The sequence below is a fragment of the Salvelinus alpinus genome, chromosome 10 (genome assembly GCF_045679555.1).
Source record: "Salvelinus alpinus chromosome 10, SLU_Salpinus.1, whole genome shotgun sequence".
Lineage (NCBI taxonomy): Eukaryota > Metazoa > Chordata > Actinopteri > Salmoniformes > Salmonidae > Salvelinus > Salvelinus alpinus.
Window position 1 is genome coordinate 73371102 of NC_092095.1, and position 22102 is coordinate 73393203.

The 22102-nt window shown below is 40.8% G+C and overlaps 3 protein-coding genes across 4 annotated transcripts in view; 1 reads left to right on the plus strand and 2 right to left on the minus strand.

Annotated features, from left to right (window-relative positions):
* The window catches only part of LOC139533057 (zinc finger protein 135-like), a 545377-nt gene that overhangs the window by 136589 nt on the left and 386686 nt on the right, over positions 1–22102 (plus strand). The gene's annotated exons all lie outside the window — the stretch shown is intronic.
* LOC139533073 (zinc finger protein 135-like) overlaps positions 1–22102 on the minus strand; it is a 165486-nt gene that overhangs the window by 122740 nt on the left and 20644 nt on the right. The gene's annotated exons all lie outside the window — the stretch shown is intronic.
* On the minus strand, positions 11820–21013 carry LOC139533067 (zinc finger protein 135-like). Its single transcript, XM_071331293.1, has 2 exons — positions 20037–21013; positions 11820–15094 (listed from the first exon to the last, which is right to left on the minus strand). Exons 1-2 carry the CDS (start codon positions 20140–20142, stop codon positions 13863–13865), a joined length of 1338 nt encoding a protein of 445 aa, XP_071187394.1. The 5' UTR covers positions 20143–21013; the 3' UTR covers positions 11820–13862.

Here is a 22102-nt window from a genome sequence, read left to right on the forward strand (position 1 = left end):
TCTCTCGCACGGGACATTTCTGATCCCCAGCCCCATGGGAACCCCTACAATTAACACATACCACTACTTTCCCCAATGCTACACATTCCTTTGTCTCATGCCCTTCTGCACACTTCTCACACCAAGGAACCTCCCTCCAAAACACTGCAGCCACATGCCCATAACCTTGACACATGTAACAACGTAATGTATTCAGCACAAAAGCTTGTACAGGATAACTTATATATCCTAACGTCACTTTTAGTGCTAGTTCTTCTTCAGTGTTTTATTTCAGGCTTCACCTATTGGTGTATTGCTACCAACTAGAGTACCGGTAGTGAATAAAACATTTAAATATCAGGCCTCCCGAGTGGCACAGTGGTCTAACGCACTGCTGTTAGCTGTGCCACTAGAGATCCTGGTTCGAGTCCAGGCTCTGTCACAGCCGGCCACGACTGGGAGACCCATGGGGCGGTGCACAATTGGCCCAGTGTAATCCAGGAGAGGGTTTGGCCGGCAGGGATGTTCTTGTCCCATGTGGGTAGTTGTTTTGTGTGTCTTCACCTTACAGAACTGTTTCGTTTCGTTCACTCTCTTGGTTGTTTTATTTGTTATTGCAGTGTTCAGTTTATTTATTAAAATTAACATGGACACTTACCACACTGCGTTTTGGTCCGATCCTTCCTATTCCTCATCCGACGATCGTTACAGGTATGCCATCAAGCCCTGGGTTTTTTCCAGACTGAAAGGATTTAATTGCTTCAAAAAGTTCTTCCTCTGTAATTTGGCCTTTGCACTGATCTTTCTGTACATTTGTTAATTTTCCATTTTTTTATATTATTTGGAAAGAATTCCTTACCATAATCTTCATTCAGCGGGAAAGGATGAGATGGAAAAGAGAACATCTGCCTAAAATAAGTAGCTTCCTCTTTTAAAATATAATTCGGAGAATCATAGATGACTCCGTCTTCAGTAACGAGTTTCTGCAAATTATTTTTGTTAGCGTTCCTGTATTGGAGATTCAGGAAGAATTTTGTGCATTTTTCTCCATATTCCATCCAGTTTGCTTTATTTTTGTAATAGATTACATTAGATCGTTCTTGAATAAGTTCCTCAAGTTCTTTTTGTTTTTCCTCTAACTTATTTTGTATCTCTGTAGTATCCTTTTTATTGCTATCTACCTGTACTATTAGTTCATGGATTTCCCTTGTTAGTCTTGGCTCTTTAGCCAGAAACTGCTTTTTTATTATTGATGAATATTGAATTGAATGACCCCTGAAGGTACATTTAAAGGTATACCAAACAGCAAACGGATTTGCTGAACCTATATTATACTGGAAAAAAATCAGTTATAAATTCTTTTGTCTTAGTTAAAAATAAGTTGTCCTCCAGTAAACTTTGATTAAATTTCCAAAATCCACGTCCACGTGGAAAACATATAAGAGTTATGTGATTGCCAATTAGATGATGATCCGATCGCATTCTGTCTCCTATTAAAACTTTTTAAACCTTTGATGCAAGAGAGAAAAAGACAAGAAAGTAGTCAAGACGACTAGCTTGATTAAGTCTCCTCCATGTATATCTCACTAGGTTGGGGTTTTTTAGTCTCCAAATATCCACTATTTCTAATGTGTCCATAATATTTCTGATTTCCTTAAGGGCACGGTGATGATAGTTTGTAGAGTGATTAGCTTTACTGTCCATTGAGGTACTTAACACTGTGTTATAGTCTCCTACCATAATGATTAGATCATCTGTTGCCTGTAAGTTCAATAAATTGGTATAAATGTTCTCGAAGAAATGTGGATCATCCTGATTTGGACCATATAAATTAATGAGCCAAATCTCTTTTTCGTCCACTTTCATATTCAAAAGGATCCACCTTCCTTGCAAATCATTCCTGATTATTTGCACATTCAGATCGAAATGATTGTTAATTAATGTCATCACACCCTTTCCCCATTCCTTTTTCCCACGCAACTTCATCTAAGGATGTAGAGTGAGTTTCCTGTAAACAGTATACGTTATATTCATCTAAGGATGTAGAGTGAGTTTCCTGTAAACAGTATACGTTATATTCCTTTTCTTTTAGCCATGTAAAGACGGATCTTTTTTTATAAACTGCTAAACCATTACAATTATAACTGGCTACACTTATTTCACCCCTTACTGTAACTGGATACTATTCTCAGTCAAAATTGACCATAATTTGTCTTTGTAAAGTTACTGCCATCAGAGGTATTATGAAGGTCAAAACTAGAGCTTTCAAATGTCTGATATTTACAATTCAAGAAATAGGTTCCAGCAATATTTGTTTTATTCCCTTGCCTGTTTGCCTGTGAGCCAATGCCACAGATGTTAGAAAATTGAGACAAGATATTATGTGTGTGGCAAATCTGAGTGGGTTGATGTGTATGATATTGGATGGGATATAGTGAGAGTGTGTACAATGTCTGTATAAGAGTAAGACTATAATCTGTGATGTCCAAATAAATAATAACTCTGCCAATGTGCATGGTTGAGTGTCTGTGTGTGTAACAAGTAGTGCGTATAGCCTTGATATTCATGATGATAATTGTAATCCATATCATATCACCATCATAGTTGCATCATAATTACCTTTAACATAATTGAAAAATATAACCCAGCATTTCCATAGCAGTTGACGTTTCACATGATCATGAAGAGACCTTGCATTACTCTAGAGACGACTTCACTACAGAACAAATGTTTTCCGTACAATATGTTATTATTCCCCAATGCCCCTATTCTGATATCTTCCCCTTGCTTGTTGTAAACATATATAAACGTGTAGACAAATACATAAAAAAGATGGACAAACAATAAACACATTAAATTATAAAACAGTTCTCAACGAGAGAGAAAGGGAGAGAAGAGATGAGAAAAGAGAGAGAGAGAGAGAGAGAGATCAGGTGTGTGTGTGTGTATGTATAAGTCCGTATGTGTAAGCAAGCATGTAATTGAGTATGTGTGTGTTCATATCCACTTCATAATGTTCAGATAATTTTACAGTTCCCATACCTTCTATTTTTTTCTCGTAACCTGAAGTCCCTGTAGAATTTAGTACAGCCACGGTGTTATGGAGCTCTCTCAGAATAGCTGTCCATCTATAAAGAGTTGGTCCACAATGATAAAGGCACGCCTACCACCCTTCCTTTGTTGTCTTTGTACCGGATACAGTCTCTTACGACGTTCGTTTATCTCCCTTAGAAATTGGTCATTGAGACCGAATTTGGTCCCTTTAAACTCCCTTCCTCTGCTTTTGATCAGCTCCTTTTCTTTGGTAGTGTTCACATTTTGCGATGATCGGTCGGGGACCCTTGGTCTTGTCGCTCCGAGCTCCAAGTCTGTGTATTCGGTGGAAAGCCACCTTGTTTACAGACTCTATAGGAAGTTTCAAGGTGGATTGCATGAATTCTCTGATCACGCCCTCTGGATTATTGGATGCGTCCTCAGGAATCCCAGAAAAAAATAGATTTTCACGCATGTCTAGTAGCGACTCCATCACCCTGTTTTCCCTGAGTAGACAATCCATGTTGGAATCGTGGATTTTTACCTTGGCTGTGAGTGTCTTGTTTTTCTCTTTGGAGCGTGAGAATTACACTCTGGCTGATCTCCAAACCCCCCCTTCAGCCCTGCTAAGTAAATCGTCCGTGTCTGTAGATGAATCTGTTTTTCTTTTTTTTGTCGGGTTAAAGTAATTTTGTGAGGTGGTCGGATCTTTCCACGAAGGAGTATGTTGTTCCTCCATAGCGTAAAGCTGTTGATACTCGTCGATTTCCCTCAGGATCTCCTGCAACCAGGTGTTTTACCAAAAGATAACAATGAGTCTTTCCCACGACGACGACAGGTGCCTGTAGTACAGCCAGCTAGCACTCACTGAATCCACGCAAAACAAAGGAACACAAACTTGCAGTCCCAGCCGTAAAGGCTAACCGCGTCGTGGAATCCTTAGCAACAAAACGTTTGTTCGGATTAAAATTGATTTAATGAAAATGTTTTAATGTAAACAACAAACCGAGTGTAGACAGTACAATGTCCTGTTGCGCGCTCTGATGACGTTTTGACGCTGCATCACCACTTGGTATAGCAACTGTTCGGCATCTGACCGCCTAAACCAAATACTTTTAGACTTTTACTCAAGTAGTATTTTACTGAGTGGCTTTCACTTTTACCTTGATAGGAAAGGACTCAAGTATCTTTACTTTTACTCACATATGACAATTAGGTACTTTTTCAACCACTGCCTGCAATGCTTCCAATGTTAATTCCTGAACTCCCAAAAACCTTTCAGCCGCACATACAATTCATCTTTACAATCGGTATCCTTCAACTGGTGAACGACGTCAGGAATCTCAACAGGTTGCGGGGCATCCACTGTCATAGCTTCCTCAGCACCAATTGCTCTTTCAACTATTCCCCGCGCCACCCAGTAGGAGAACTACTGTACAGTCGTGGCCAAAAGTTTTGAGAATGACACAAATATAGATTTTCACAGTCTGCTGCCTCAGTTTGTATGATGGCAATTTGCATATACTCCAGAATGCTATGAAGAGTGATCAGATTAATTGCAATTAATTGCAGACTCTCTTTGCCATGCAAATTAACTGAATCCCCAAAAAACATTTTCACTGCATTTCAGCCCTGACACAAAAGGACCAGGTGACATGTCAGTGATTCTCTCGTTAACACAGGTGTGAGTGTTGACGAGGACAAGGCTGGAGATCACTCTGTCATGCTGATTGAGTTCAAATAACAGACTGGAAGCTTTAAAAGGAGGGTGGTGCTTGGAATCCTTGTTCTTCCTCTGTCAATCATGGTTACCTGCAAGGAAACATGTGCTGTCATCATTGCTTTGCACAAAAAGGGCATCACAGGCAAGGATATCGCTGCCAGTAAGATTGCACCTAAATCAACCATTTATCGGATCATAAGAACTTCAAGGAGAGCGGTTCAATTGTTGTGAAGAAGGCTTCAGGGCACCCAAGAAAGTCCAGCAAGCGCCAGGACCGTCTCCTAAAGTTGATTCAGCTGCGGGATCGGGGCACCACCAGTACAGAGCTTGCTCAGGAATGGCAGCAGGCAGGTGTGAGTGCATCTGCACGCACAGTGAGACAAAGACTTTTGGAGGATGGCCTGGTGTCAAGGGCAGCAAAGAAGCCACTTCTCTCCAGGAAAAACATCAGGGACAGACTGATATTGTGCAAATGGTACAGGGAATGGACTGCTGATGACTGGGGTAAAGTCATTTTCTCTGATGAATCCCCTTTCCGATTGTTTGGGGCATCCGGAAAAAGCTTGTCCAGAGAAGACAAGGTGAGCGCTACCATCAGTCCTGTGGCATGCCAACAGTAAAGCATCCTGAGACCATTCATGTGTGGGGTTGCTTCTCAGCCAAGGGATTAGCTCACTCACAATTGTGCCTAAGAACACAGCCATGAATAAAGAATGGTACCAACACATCCTCTGAGAGCAACTTCTCCCAACCATCCAGGAACAGTTTGGTGACGAACAATACCTTTTCCAGCATGATGGAGCACCTTGCCATAAGGCAAAAGAGATAACTAAGTGGCTCGGGGAACAAAACATCAATATTTTGGGTCTATGGCTAGGAAACTCCCCAGACCTTAATCCCATTGAGAACTTGTGGTCAAGCCACAAGAGGCGGGTGGACAAACAAAAACCCACACATTCTGACACACTCCAAGCATAGAATGGGCTGCCATCAGTCAGGATATGGCCGAGAAGTTAATTGACAGCATGCCAAGGCAGATTGCAAAAGTCTTAGAAAAAGAAGGGCCAAAACTGCAAATATTGACTCTTTGCATCAACTTCATGTAATTGTCAATAAAAGCCTTTGACACATATGAAATGCTTGTAATTATACTTCAGTATTCCATAGTAACATCTGACAAAAATATCTAAAGACACTGAAGCAGCAAACTTTGTGGAAATTAATATTTGTGTCATTCTCAAAACTTTTGACCACGACTGTACAGTTTCTTGATGTGGATGTTCCCTGTTATAATAACAATTGATACACGCCATTGGTCAGTTCCGGTGTTATGAAACTGATGGACACAATTTGTTTAAAAAAATAAGTATTTATTTAACTAGGAACATAGCATACATAACAGGTTAGGATAATTAAAGTGGCAGGTTAGGATAATTAAAGTGGCATGTTAGGAGAATTAGCTTGGCAGGTTAGGAGTCTGAGGTTAAGGTTAGGAAAAGGGTGAGGGTTAGGGATTTGTTTACCATGCAGGTTTGGATAACTAACGTGGCGGTTAGGAGACTGAGATTAAGGTGAGGAAAAGGGTTAGTTTTAGCTACAATGCTACATTTGTCAACAACTGTTGTCCCAACGCAAAAGAAACGGACACAAACCAATGGGGAGCATCAATTGGTGTAAACTAGATATCATGAAACACCCGATATCAGAGAACTCCCCTAATTGCGGTCTGCAATTACACCCTTCTCGGATCAAGGGGGCAGGCTTCCAGTCTATCAGCATGCTTTCCACTGTGCTCAGAGGGCATTTTCGGTACTGCAGTTCAGTTCATAGCGAAGTCAATAAAAAAAATGACAATTTGGTTATCAAGTTTGTAAATAAAACATCCTTTGAATTATTCAAGTAATTGCCTTAGTCTGATTTTTTCCCGTCACTCACAGCCAAAGTCATTAACTATTTTAGATTCATGATGTGAGGTGGGTGAGCTTATGCCACATTCAGATGTTGAAGGGAAAACACACCTCTTGACCTGCGTGTTTATAATGTAGGTTAAGGTGCAGCCTCGTCTCATAGACTAGATGTAACATAGTAAATATAAATCCGGGACTCTCAAAATAGTGTGATATGTAACCAGAAAAACTTACCTAAGACAGATGGTTACTTACTAAATGGAATTTTATTCAGCATGGAGGTGGAAATGCAAATTAATTACTTAAAAAACATACAATGTGATTTTCTGGATTTTTGTTTTAGATTCCGTCTCTTTGTTTTAGATTCAGTGTACCTATGATAAAAATTACAGACCTCTACATGCTTTGTAATTAGGAAAACCTGCAAAATCAGCAGTGTATCAAATTCTTGTCCTCCCCACTGTTGGTGTTTTAATGTGGGTAATACTAATACAGAGATAACCATTGGACATGCATTTTCCATTATGTCATTGTGTTTACCATTTCAGAACCTTACATCTGTTTGAAGCATATACAGGCCATTATATAAGAGCCCGTGACTTTTTCCACATTTTGTTACGTTACAGCCTTATTCGAAAATTGATTAAATGCATTTTTCCCCTTGTCAATATAAACACAATAGCCCATAATGATAAACCGAAAACAGGTTTTTAGAAATTTTAGCAAATTTATACCTTATTTGGTAAGTATTCAGACCCTTTGCTCTGAGACGCCAAATTGAGCTCAAGTGCATCCGGTTTCCATTGATCATCCTTGAGATGTTTCTACAAGTTGACTGGAATCCACCTGTGGTAAATTCAAATGATTGGACATGTTTGGAAAAGGAACACACCTGTATATATAAGGTCCCACAGTTGACAGTGCATGTCAGAGCAAAAACCAAGCAATGAAATCAAAGAAATTGTCCGTCGAGCTTCGAGACAGGTTTGTGGCGAGGCACAGATCTGGAGAAGAGTACCAACACATTTCTCAAGTCTCTGTTGGCTGGGCTCCCCGCTTGTGACGTCAAACTCCTGCCCCACGTTGGGCGCAAACCTTTTAAAGGCTCCCGAGTGGCGCAGGGGTCTAAGGCACTGCATCTCAGTGCAAGAGGCATCACTACAGTCCCTGGTTCGAATCCAGGCTAAATCACATCCGACCGTGATTGGGAGTGCCATAGGGAAGCGCACAATTGGCCAAGCATCGTCCGGGTTTGGCCGTCATTGTAAATAAGAATTTCTTCTTAACTCTTAAATAAAGATTAAATAAAAAAGTGGGATGCATGCCAGCAAAGCCACTACACAACACATTACTAAACAATACATTAATTGCACTATAACGGTGAGAAAGGGTGCCCACAAACTGTTACATAAAGCTGACCGAGAAGCATAGTCCAAACAACTTACCACTGCTACACCTGGCTATCAGCGGAGCCTTGTCTGGCAACGAAACAGTTCATTCAGCCTCATTTAAAAAAAAAACATGGCTGACTTGCTTTAACAAATGTGGTTTCTACTTACAATTGATATGTACAAACTATGGCATAAGGGGACGACAAGCGGATAGGAGGCAAACCGTAATTTCGATTAAGACATTAATGAGCGAGCTAGGACGGACGTAGTCAATATAACTATTTGTTCACCACTTTTGAAATGCACAGCGACAAAATTCAGAACATGGGCCGTTCTTACAGTGTTCTCCCTGTACACCAAGTCAGAACCGTAGGATAAATTAACTTCTTGAGAATACAGGGGGTGCTATTTTCCCATTAGCATAATTTGCTCTACAGATTAAACTGCCTCTTATTCAATTATTGCTCTTACTATATGCATATAAATAATACCATTGGAAAGAAAACAATCTCTAGTTTCTAAAACCGTTTCAATTTTGTCTCTGAGTGATACAGAAGTCATTTGACAGCACTTTCCATGACCAAGAAGAAAAAAGCAAGATGTGTATGCCAGCTTCAACGCTCTGCCTATATATGGTCGTGCCCCCTATGACCCGAAACACACCTCATTGGCCTTCCTCTGGGTGTCAAGAGGACGTCAGAGGAAAAATATCTTGTTTATCTGGGACTGACGTGAAATGAGAGCTAATTCTTTGGCGTGACCGACAACTTCCGGTTGTCTAAATCGTGCGACTTGTAGCTGCGATTGTCTTCTGTTGTGCGGCCATTATGGATGAAAACTATCTCCGTCTCGAAGTTTGTTTGATACATGTGACCAGATCATCGTAATGTATGTTTTTTCAATATAGTTTAATCAGATTATTTGAATTTTTTCGGGAGTTTTGTGGTGTTCCGTTGTCTGATTTTATTTACGTTTGAGAGATCCGTGCCACTCGACCAGTACCTGTGCTAAATGGAGTGGGAAAGGAACAATTCTGAACGGAACCAACGACTCATCTTGACAAAGGACACTTTGATCAACATTCTGATGAAAGATCAGCCATAGTAAGACCCAATTTACGATGTTATATCATATTTGTTGTGCATGTGAACTGGCCGTGGGCGCCTAGCCGAATCTGCCTGGTATAGCTATGCTAATTTAGCGCTACATTTTGTTTTCGTTATAAAACATTTAATAAATCTGAAATATTGTTTGGATTCACCAGATGTTGGGCTTTCAATATCTGTACGCTGTGTATTTTTCTGAAATGTTTTAAGATGAGTAATTCGTTATATGACGTTGGTCTCTGTAATTGTTCTGGCTGGGTCAGCACTATTTCAGATTGCAGCTGCAATGTAGAACTGTGATTTATACCTGAAAAATGCACATTTTTCAAAGAAAAAACTATGCTATACCATAAATATGTTATCAGACTGTCATCTTATGAAGTTGTTTCTTGGTTAGTGGCTATATATATTTTTATTTAGTCGAATTAGTGATAGCTACTGACGCAGGAAAAAGCTGTTGGGAGTAAAAAAATCGTGTCCTTTGCTAACGTGGTTAGCTAATAGATTTACATATTGTGTCTTCCCTGTAAAACATTTAAAAAATCTGAAATGGTGGCTTTATTCACAAGACCTGTATCTTTCATCTGGTGTCTTGGACTTGTGATTTAATGATATTTAGATGCTACAAGTTACTTGTGACGCTATGCTAGCTATGCTACTCAGTGGGGGGGGGGGTGCTACCGGATCAGGGTTGGTGACTCGTGAAAAGTGTTAAGGGGCATATAAGCAGACAATTAAAATTATTACAATATTCAATTATTACATTTCTCAAAAACAGGTTATAGGGTACATGTGAACCACCAAGTCAGAACTAGGCAAAATTAAGAGGTGAAAATAGACCAAATGATTAGGGTGAGGCACATGGGCTACTAACATCTTACTACACAACATACACAACGTATTACTTTCTTAGCTACAGTATACACATCTCCCTGGCATGTTACATCATTTATGCAGCAGCAGACAAGACATTTTTGGACTCACCTTGTTGTGCTGTGCTCACTTGAACAGGAAGGTGACGCAGCAGTCCTTAATGGGCATATTCTGTCATCAAACTGTGTCATCAAAGTCTGGCATTCTCTGGATTTATGGTGCTTTCAAGACAACTGGGAACTCGAAGGGGGAAAAAAATTGAATCATGATGACGTCAGTGATCTTCAGGTAGTAGCTGTAGAAAGAGGCCCGAGTTCCCAATTTACAATTCCGAGTTGGATGAAAGTTCAAAATGCAGATGAGCACCGATACGTTTTATCTATAATTTCTCAATATTTCTCTTCATATGACAAAGATTAAAAAGGATTTGCCAGTAGATTGTCGACTTGATTCATGATGATGACTGCTAGCTCAGATTTTGACAGTATGATGTTGACATGATCAGTCCAATCAAAGCGACTGTAGATATAAAATGATTTGACGTAATTTTATCTATGGACAATGACCTTGAGCCTTCTTGGATGGGCACTTCTAATGTAACTCTATGGCAGCACCCAAGGGGCTTGAATTTTCAAGTTCTACCCTTAGGCTTGGCAGTGACGTATTGTCCCCATGAATGACAGAACACTGAGCCAATCACGGCACAACGCTCCGTATTTTCTGCTGGCTTGCCCCACCTCCACAGAAAGCAATGAGCTAGGCTGAAACACCTGCATTTTGGAGCTGCCTTACTCAACAAAACAAAAAAGAGACCATGTTTGTATGCGGCTTTATTAATAACTCAATTATATATGTGTTGTTTTTTTTTTTACATTATTTGCAAACAGATCATTTTTTTCACACTTTTTTATCGCTAAAATTGTGGGGCTCAAAAAGGTGGCTCACCTGCCCTGAATGATGGGTCGCCACTGAACTTATCTAGAACACTGCAGTCCGTCTGGATGTTTAACCTTCCAAAGTTCCCCCATGTCACTCTGCTTCTCCATACATTCCACTGGCTTCCAGTCGAAGTTCACATCCACTACAAGACAATGGTGTTTACTTACGGTATAGCAAGAACTGCCCCATCTCTACCTTCAGGCTATGCTCAAACCCTGTATCCCAACCCGAGCACTCAGTTCTGCCACCTCTGGTCTCATGGCCGTCCCACTGCTACAGGAGGTCAAGGTCCCTCTCAGCCCAGTCAAAGCACTTCTCTGTCCTGGCACCCCAATGGTGGCACCAGCTTCCCTCTGATGCTAGGACAGCAGAGTCCCTGCCCATCTGCCCGAAAAGGTCTGAAACCCTATGTCTTTAAAGACAACCCCCCCCCCCCAAAAAACAAAACAAATAATAACAATAATAATACAAATAATAATAATAGTAATAATAATGTGACACTGACAAATTGAGGAGAAATGTATTTACTGTGATATGTGGTTGTCTCACCTGGCTATCTTAAGATGAATGTACTTAATGTGCTGGTGACATCACAGGGTCAGAGAGAACTCCTGACTGTAGTCATACAAAAACACTCCAGGCACTCAGCCCATAAGAACCATTCATACTGTCAGATCTAATATGAAGAACTGAATACAACCATAAGAACCATTCATACTGTCAGATCTAATATGAAGAACTGAATACAACCATAACAACCATTCATACTGTCAGATCTAATATGAAGAACTGAATACAACCACAAGAACCATTCATACTGTCAGATCTAATATGAAGAACTGAATACTAAAGAGAAGAGGTTGACCAGTACATATTCATGTAACTTAATTTTTCATTGGCAGATCAATCAAGTTTGCTTCAATGCAGTTATCCAAACACATTCATGATCAGTAACTAAAATAACTCATGTAGCTTTAAAGACAATTAATAAACACATGTATTCATTTCATAAACTTTGTATCATTAAATAAAGTTGTAAAACAATCCCCCCCAAACTAATGGTGAAAAGTGATCATCACACCATCTCTATCTGATACATGTTAGGGGTGGAAGGTAGCCTAGTGGTTAGAGCGTTGGGCCAGTAACCAAAAGGTTGCTAGATCAAATCCCCGAGCTGACAAGGTAAAAATCTGTTGTTCTGACTCTGAACAAGGCAGTTAATCCACTGTTACTAGGCCACCATTGTAAATAAGAATTGGTTCTTAACTGACTTGCCTAGTTAAACAAAGGTTCAATAAAAAAATTAAAAAGGGTATACTAGCTCCTTCCCACAGAATACTGCAGTGCCACAACCTGGTCTCAGAGCAAAACGTTTTATATTATACAAAAAACTTCAGTGCCACTCCATTTAGTATGTTAGGACTATTTCATTGGACTATCACAGTAAATAAACTAAACAAGTAAAGTGTTGGTTTCATGAGCTGAAATAAAAAAATCCAGCAATGTTCCATTTGCACAAAAAGCTAATGTCTCTCAAATGTTGTGTACAACTTTGTTAATATCCCTGTTAATGAGCATTTCAGCCTTTGTCAAGATAATCCATCCACCTGACAGGTGTGGCATATCAAGATGCTGATAAAACAGCATTATCATTACACAGGTGCACCTTGTGCTGGGGGACAATAAAAGGCCACACAACACAATGTCACAGATGTCTCAAGTTTAGGGAATGTGCAATTCTCATGATGACTGCAGGAATGTCCACCAGAGCTGTTGCCAGAGAACTCAATATTTATATCTCTACCATAAGCCACCTCTAACGTCCTTTTAGAGAATTTGGCAGTACATCCAACCGGCCTCACAACTGCAGATCACATGTAACCACGGCAGCCCAGGACCTCCTGTCTGAGGGGGGCTGAGTAGTATTTCTGTCTGTAATAAAGACCTTTTGTGGGGAAAAACTCATTCTGAATGGCTGGGCCTGGCTCCCAAGTGGGCCTATGCCCTCTCAAGTCCCACCCATGGCTGAGCCCCTGCCCAGTAATGTGAAATCCATAGATTAGGGCCTCATTTATTTATTTCAATTGACTGATTTCCTTATACGAACTGTAAATCTTTGAAATTGTTGCGTTTAGATTGTTGTTCAGTATAATACGACTTGTAGGACGTATCGTATGTTAAGAATTACAATTCGTATGTTATTTTAAGGATTGCTATTCATACAATATGTTACGGACTTGTAATATGTATGATATGTTACGAATTCCAATTTGTTGTTGCTAACGTTAGCTAGGTTAGGGGTGAGGGGTTTAAGGTAGAGTTAAAGGGTTTAGGGGAAAGGTTAGCTAACATGCTAAGTAGTTGCATGCTAAGCTAACATGCTAAGTAATAGCTAAAAAGTATTAAGTAGTTGCAAAGTTGCTAATTAGCTAAAATGCTAAAGACGTCCGTGATGAGATTCAAAGACGCATCCTTCGGCTAGACGTTTGAGATACACGCCCACCCTTCCACAGAGCAGGAGTAAGGCTTCTCTCCTACGTGTAAACGTTGGTGTGTTTTTAAGCTGCCCAGTTGAAACTCTCCCCACAGACAGAGTCAGACCAGGCTGAGAGGGAAGCAGTACCACCCAGTCAATTGGCAGACTAGTGTTAGTTTTCAAAATGAGAAGCCTCACAGAGGGTATTCAACACTAAGGGCAAATATTTACAGTAGAAGCTAACAAAACAAAACACACTAAAACTGACAAGGTGCACACTGACAAGGTGCACACAGAGGCTAACATTCCCTTTCCTCTGTACAGTTTTCTACACTTTCTTCATTTGTTCCATTTCAACTTCTTTTATGAGATGAGAATTAAGTGATGGAGTGACTTTATTCTTAGCTGGTCAGAGAACTGATGAGGTTTATCTCCTTAATGTATACGTTGGTGTGTTTTTAAGTTGCTATGGTGAGAGAAACGCTTCCCACAATCAGAGCAGAAGTAAGGCTTCTCTCCTGTGTGTGTTCTCTGATGAAGTTTTAGCTCAGTTGATGTTTTGAAGCATTTTCCACAGTCAGAGCAGGGGTAATGCTTCTCTCCTGTGTGTGTTCTCTGATGAAGTTTTAGCTCAGTCGATGTTTTGAAGCATTTTACACATTCAGAGCAGGAGTATGGCTTCTCTCCTGTATGTATACGTTCATGTGATTTCAAGGTACCCGATCGGGAGAAACATTTTCCACAGTCTGAGCAGTAGTAAGGCTTCTCTCCTGTATGTATACGTTCATGTGATTTCAAGGTACCCGATAGGGAGAAACTCTTCCCACAATCAGAGCAGGAGTAAGGCTTCTCTCCTGTATGTATTTGTTGGTGTGTTTTTAAGTTGGTCTTTTGAGAGAATCTCTCCCCACAGTCAGGGCAGTAGTAAGGCTTCTCTCCTGTATGTATACGTTGGTGTGTTTTTAAGGTATCCAGTCGAGAGAAACTCGCCCCACAGTCAGAGCAGGAGTAAGGCTTCTCTCCTGTGTGTGTTCGCTGATGAAGTTTCAGCACCGTTGATGTTTTGAAGCATTTTACACAGTCAGAACAGGAGTAAGGCTTTTCTCCTGTATGTGTTCTCTGATGAACTTTTAGCTCAGATGATGTTTTGAAGCATTTTCCACAGTCAGAGCAGAAGTAAGACTTCTCTACTGTGTGTGTTTTCTGATGAACTGTTAGCCCAGTTGATGTTTTGAAGCATTTTCCACAGTCAGAGCAGGAGTAAGGCTTCTCTCCTGTATGTATACGTTCATGTGATTTTAAGTTTTCTGATCGGGAGAACCTTTTTCCACATTCAGAGCAGGAGTAAGGCTTCTCTCCTGTATGTATTTGTTGGTGTGCTTTTAAGTTGGTCTTTTGAGAAAATCTCTCCCCACAGTCAGGGCAGTAGTAAGGCTTCTCTCCCGTATGTATACGTTGGTGTGTTTTTAAGGTATCCAGTCGAGAGAAACTCGCCCCACAGTCAGAGCAGGAGTAAGGCTTCTCTCCTGTGTGTATTTTTAGGTGTATTTTTAGCTTTGATAGAAATGGGAAAATCTCCACACAATGTGGGCAGTGGTGAGACCGCTTAGCTCTGTGATCTTCCTGCTGTTGCTCTCTGGATGTAGAGAATGTCTCAACATGGTCTCCTGTGTGAACAACATCAGAAGAACCAGTCAGTTGGTGTGATATACATGTCAATCAAATGTATTCTATGAAGCCCTTTTTACATCAGCAGTTGTCACAAAATGCTTAACAGAAACCCAGCCTAAAATCCCCAAAGAGCAACCTATGCAGATGTAGAAGCACAGTGGCCACAAAAAAACTCCCTAGGAAGAAACCTAGAGAGGAACCAGGCTCAGAGCGGTGACCAGTCCTCTTCTGGCCATACCGGGTGACAGGTAGCCTAGTGGTTAGAGCAACTGAAAGGTTGCAATATCGAATCCCCGAGCTGACAAAGTAAAAATCTGTGGTTCTGCCCCTGAACAAGGCCGTTAACCCACTGTTCCTAGGCCGTCATTGAAAATGAGAATTTGTTCTTAACTAACTTGCCTGGTTAAATAAAGGTTAAAAAAAGAAAGATAAAAAATAAAATAAAATACACTACTATTCAAAAGTTTGGGGTCACTTAGAAATGTCCTTGTTTTTGAAAGAAAAGTACATTTCTTGTCCATTAAAAAAATGTCAAATTGATCCGAAATACAGTGTAGACATTGTTAATGACTATTGTAGCTGGAAACGCCTGAAGATCTCGTACAATGCTGTGTACTACTCCCTTCCCAGAACAGCGCAAACTGGCTCTAACCAGAAAAGTTTTCAAAAGTTTGGGCTCAATTAGAAATGTCCTTGTTTTGAAAGAAAAGCACTGTTTTTTGGCCGCCATTAAAATAACATCAAATTGATCAGAAATACAGTGTAGACATCGTTATTGTTGTAAATTACTATTGTAGCTGGAAACTGATGATTTTTTAAAATGGAATATCTACATAGGCCCATTATCAGCAACCATCACTCCTGTGATCCAAAGGCATGTTGTGTTAGCTAATCCAAGTTTATCATTTTAAAAGGCTAATTGATCATTACAAAACCCTTTTGCAATTATGTTAGCACAGCTGAAAACTGTGGTGCTGATTAAAGAAGCAATAAAACTGGCCCTTGCTACTCTGCCTAGAAGGCCAGCATGCCGGAGTCGCCTCTTCACTGTTGACGTTGAGACTGGTGTTAAGTGACCCCAAACTTTTAAATTGAGCTCAGGTGCATCCTGTTTCCATTGATCATCCTTGAGGTGTTTCTACAACTTGATATATAAAATTATTAAATATATATGTATCAGATATAAATCATCAGGATGTGGTAGTCTACTGGTTATGTTCAACACTTCTCCAATCATTGTTGAGATCTGATATTCTGTGCAGCGCAAAACGAGACGTAGGCCTATATCATATTTCTCAAATCCTTTTCAGGCTAAATTCCAGCTGAACATGGAGAGGACAGTTATGCCTAACTACAGTTGTGGCCAAAAGTTTTGAGAATGACACAAATATTAATTTCCACCAAATTTGCTGCTTCAGTGTCTTTAGATATTTTTGTCAGATGTTACTATGGAAAACTGAAGTATAATTACAAGTGTAAAAGGCTTTAATTGACAATTACATGAATCTGATGCAAAGAGTCAATATTTGCAGTGTTGACCCTTCTTTTTCAAGACATCTGCAATCCGCCCTGGCATGCTTTCAAATAACATCTGGGCCACATCCTGACTGATGGCAACCCATTCTTCCATAATCAATGCTTGGAGTTTGTCAGAATTTGTGGGTTTTGTTTGTCCAACCACCTCTTGAGGATTGACCACAAGGCCAGGGGAGTTTCCTGGCCATGGGCCCAAAATATCGATGTTTTGTTCCCCGAGCCACTTAGTTATCACTTTTGCCTTATGGCAAGGTGCTCCATCATGCTGGAAAAGGCATTGTTCGTCACCAAACTGTTCCTGGATGGTCGGGAGAAGTTGCTCTCGGAGGATGTGTTGGTACCATTCTTTATTCATGGCTGTGTTCTTAGGCAAAATTGTGAGTTAGCCCACTCCCTTGGCTGAGAAGCAACCCCACACATGAATGGTCTCAGGATGCTTTACTGTTGGCATGACACAGGACTGATGGTAGCGTTCACCTTGTCTTCTCCGGACAAGTTTTTTCCGGATGCCCCAAACAATCTGAAGGGGGATTCATCAGAGAAAATGACTTTACCCCAGTCATCAGCAGTCCAATCCCTGTACCTTTTGCAGAATAACAGTCTGTCCCTGATGTTTTTCCTGGAGAGAAGTGGCTTCTTTGCTGTCCTTCTTGATACCAGGCCATCCTCCAAAAGTCTTCGCCTCACTGTGCGTGCAGATGCACTCACACCTGCCTGCTGCCATTCCTGAGCATGCTCTGTACTGGTGGTGCCCCGATCCCGCAGCTGAATCAACTTTAGGAGACGGTCCTGGCACTTGCAGGACTTTCTTGGGCGCCCTGAAGCCTTCTTCACAACAATTGAACCGCTCTCCTTGAAGTTCTTGATGATCCGATAAATGGTTGATTTAGGTGCAATCTTACTGGCGGCAATATCCTTGCCTGTGAAGCACTTTTTGTGCAAAGCAATGATGACGGTATGTGATTCCTTCCAGGTAACCATGGTTGACAGAGGAAGAACAATGATTCCAAGCACCACCCTCCTTTGAAGCTTCCAGTCTGTTATTCGAACTCAATCAGCATGACAGAGTGATCTCCAGCCTTGTCCTCGTCAACACTCACGAGAGAATCACTGACATGATGTCAGCTGGTCCTTTTGTGGCAGGGCTGAAACGCAGTGGAAATGTTTTTGGGGGATTCAGTTCATTTGCATGGCAAAGAGGAACTTTGCAATTAATTGCAATTCATCTGATCACTCCTTATAACATTCTGGAGTATATGCAAATTGCCATCACACAAACTGAGGCAGCAGACTCTGTGAAAATGTATATTTGTGTCATTCTCAAAACTTCTGTCCACGACTGTACAATGAAAAAAATATAAACGCAACATGTAAAGTGTTGGTCCCATGTTTCATGAGCTGAAATAAAAAATCTCAGAAATTTTCCAATACACACAAAAAGCTTATTTCTCTCAAATTGTGTGCACAAATATGTTTACGTCCCTGTTAGTGAGCATTTCTCCTTCGCCAAGATAACCCATCCACCTGACAGGTGTGACAGCATAATCATTACACAGCTGCACCTTGTGCTGAGGACAATAAAAGGACACTTTAAAAATGTACAGTTTTGTTACACAACACAATGCCACAGATGTCTCAAGTTTTGAGGGAGCGTGCAATTGGCATGCTGACTGCAGGAATGTCGACCAGAGCTGTTGACAGAGAATTATATTTATGACTGTAATAAAGCCCTTTTGTGGGTAAAAACTCATTCTGATTGGCTGGACCTGGCTCCCAAGTGGGTGGGTCTGGCTGCCAAGACCTATGCCTTCCAAGGCCCACACATGGCTGCACCCCTGCCCAGTCACGTGAAATCTACAGGTTAGGGCCTAATTCATTTCAATTGACTGATGTCCTTATTATATATATTTTTATTACATTGAACGTTTATTTAACTAGGCAAGTCAGTTAAGAACAAAATCTTATTTACAATGACGGCCTACCGGGGAACAGTGGGTTAACTGCATTGTCCAGGGGCAGAAAGACAGATTGTCAGCTCAGGGATTCGATCTAGCAACCTTTCGGTTACTGGCCCAACGCTCTAACCACCAGGCTACCTGCTGCCCCTTATATGAACTGTAACTCAGAAAAATCGTTGAAATTGTTGCATGTTGTGTTAATATTTATGTACAATAAACATTCAAGAAACTGGTGAAGAGCTACAAAAGTAAGAATATAGCCCTATTAGACTGAAAGATAATGGAATTTCATCAAACTTATGAGCTCCTGAGTGGCGCAGCGGTCTAAGGTACTGCATCTCAGTGCTAGAGGCATCACTACAGACACCCTGGTTAGATTCCAGGCTGTATCACAACCGGCCGTGATTGGGAGTCCCATAGGGCGGCGCACAATTGGCCAAGTGTTGTCTGGGTTTGGCCGGTGTAGGCCGTCATTGTAAATAATAATTTGTTCTTAACTGACTTGCCTAGTTAAATAAAGGTTAATAATAATAATTGTGAGGCTCTCCATGAGCATTAGCTGCTACTTCACTCAATCCTGTTTTAAAAAGTCTCCCTGTGTGACATTCCTTGAGACCAACCAGAAATGTTTCCTTGGCCAAATATTCCCAGATTTCCATAAAATCAGCCAAACATGTTCTCTCGTTTCTGCATCACCAAATGTTGCCCGAGACAAAAGAGTAGGCTAGGTGAGTATCAATCACTAGTTCGGTGCAGCAGACTGCAGGGGTGTAGTGCTGCAAGAGCGATGAGCCGCCACAATGGTGTTTGTTGAGTAAAGGTAGATCAATGTCTTGGACGATCACCTACTGATTAATTAGTAGTCCACATAACCAAATATTATAGCATAACATTACTGTTAAAACAAAAACAACACCTCATTTCTTACGAGATTTTAGAATGGTTTGCTGAATCGTCTCAAACTCAACAGCGCGCCATTAGGCAGAATGTGCTTTGATTAAAACAAAATACAGGAAGTCTATATAATTTAACACCATCTGCTCTAATTTGCTAACCAAACAGTAATTCGAGAAGATTTAAATGCATATTCCCATGAAATTGATTGAGATCGAACGATTGGCATGCAGAAACAGCTTGGTCATTTCACTGGTAAAACGCAAAGAATTATAATTCAATATTGACAGTGATGATGTCATGGCCTATTTTGAAATGAGGTATGCCTAACTTGGTGATTGAGGGTATTAAACATTTTCAACGTTCTTGAGACAATGTGTGGGCAAAGGCAGGCGTACAAGTTTTACAAAGTTTTGCCTCGCAGTGAAGTCTTGAGGTTTTCGGGGATGTGTGATGTCAGAATTACAGAATTCAACCTAGCAATAGACTGGGTCATAACTTATGGAGGTTTAATTTATGAAGATAACTTATAGAGAGAACCTGCTCTTACCATGACTAACAGTTGTTCTAATCTTCTCCTCCTCTTCTTCTTCATCTTTAATGTTGACATTCAGCTCCAGTGTTTGACTGCAGCCTTCCAGCTTCACTGATGCCATCTCTGAATCCTGCAGTGCAAAATGAGCTCCACTGTCACAATCAGGACCCAGTGACTGTAGGTTTCTATTCAGTGTGGAAGGAGAGTGGCAGGCTGGGTTTGTCCTCACTGTTGATGTTACCGGCCTCAGACTTAATCTGAGTCGGCCTGTAGTAATAAAGACAAACGGACACAAAAGTTATTTTCTTGACAGTTCTGGCACTTTATTCTGTAAAAATATTTTCTCTTTTTTCTTGTTCAATTATCTCATTTCAGTAGATCAGGTAGCTAATCCTTGACAAAACATTCATTCACATTAGACACAAAGTACACATTTTAAATTGCACAACATAAATGCACTTAATCTATAGTAGATTTCCTAAATTCACATAAATGCATAAATGACTCAAAAGCCATTTAGTACAAGATTTCAGTATGTTGTAGGCAGACCTACGTAAACATTCTCCTGAATAACCTTGTCTTCACTGTATTATTTCACTCACAAAAACCAATTGTATTTCCCATTCACACCATAGTAAGATTATCAGGGATCGTACAGTGGCAAGTCAAATTCAAGGACTTAAGTACTTTTTCAAGCACTAATATTTATTTACTTGAAGCCCCGTGTGAAAACCCTGAAATATAGATAAATATAGAAACAACTGAATGTGTCTGAATATTAGTACACATGTAAAGGACTGATAATCATTACATTCAGCTTCAAAACTGTAGAGCAACTGAAATGTTCTCTCTCTGATGAGGCACTACCTGCACTGAAGTCCGTTGATGAAGACCTCCTATGGTATCATGGCGGTCCGCAAACAAATGTTTAAGGTCCATGTCTGTCTAATTCTGTACTAAGAAAATAAACCAAGAAATCCTTATTAACTTCTACCACACCCTCCCCTTCCCCAAAAACCCTCCCACACCCCCAATAAACTTTATCAATAGATCCCTTTCTGTGTTTGCAAACATTGGGGTCTATATCATGCTGAAACAATCCACCCCCATGTTATCCAGCTTATCAAAAACCATACCGACAGTAACATCCGTTACCCCCAACAACTCTGCTGCAGTTTACAAGATAACTTTCAACCTGGTATTTCTGCTTTACACAATCCAAGTTGTTGATAACCTTACCAATGAAAGCTATGAAGTATATTTTATTCAATATTAAAGTATCCTTTGTCACAGCGCATTTATGGGCGCAAGATTTCTGAACAGCCCTCGAAACCATGTCAGGACTAGTAGAAAGACCAGTTCTGACAGTAGGTCCTCTTACTACGGGACCAGCCATGGAAGCTCCATCAGTCTGACAGTAGGTCCTCTTACTACGGGACCAGCCATGGAAGCTCCATCAGTCTGACAGTAGGTCCTCTTACTACAGGACCAACCATGGAAGCACCATCAGTCTGACAGTAGGTCCTCTTACTACAGGACCAACCATGGAAGCTCCATCAGTCTGACAGTAGGTCCTCTTACTACAGGACCAGCCATGGAAGCTCCATCAGTCTGACAGTAGGTCCTCTTACTACAGGACCAGCCATGGAAGCTCTATCAGTCTGACAGTAGGTCCTCTTACTACGGGACCAGCCATGGAAGCTCCATCAGTCTGACAGTAGGTCCTCTTACTACGGGACCAGCCATGGAAGCTCAATCAGTCTGACAGTAGGTCCTCTTACTACAGGACCAGCCACTTGGCACATATTTTCACTCAACAGCTACATGTTCCATTCTTTGGCATTTAAAAACACTGTGATGATTCTCCGTTGCTGCTCCAGTTTCAACTGTTCTGCCTGCGGCTATGGAAGCCTGACCTGTTCACCAGACGTGCTGTTTTCAACTCTCTAGAGACAGCAGGAGCGGTAGAGATACTCTCAATGATCGGCTATGAAAAGCCAACTGACATTTACTTCTGAGGTGCTGACCTGTTGCACCCTCGACAACCACTGTGATTATTATTATTTGACACTGCTTGTCAT

Coding starts and splice junctions, on each gene's coding strand:
- LOC139533067 (XM_071331293.1), bottom strand. CDS start 20,142: ATGGCATCAGTGAAGCTGGAAGGCTGCAGTCAAACACTGGAGCTGAAT. Junction 15,095..20,036: donor TAGAACAACTGTTAGTCATG/GTAAGAGCAGGT, acceptor TTGTTCACACAG/GAGACCATGTTGAGACATTC.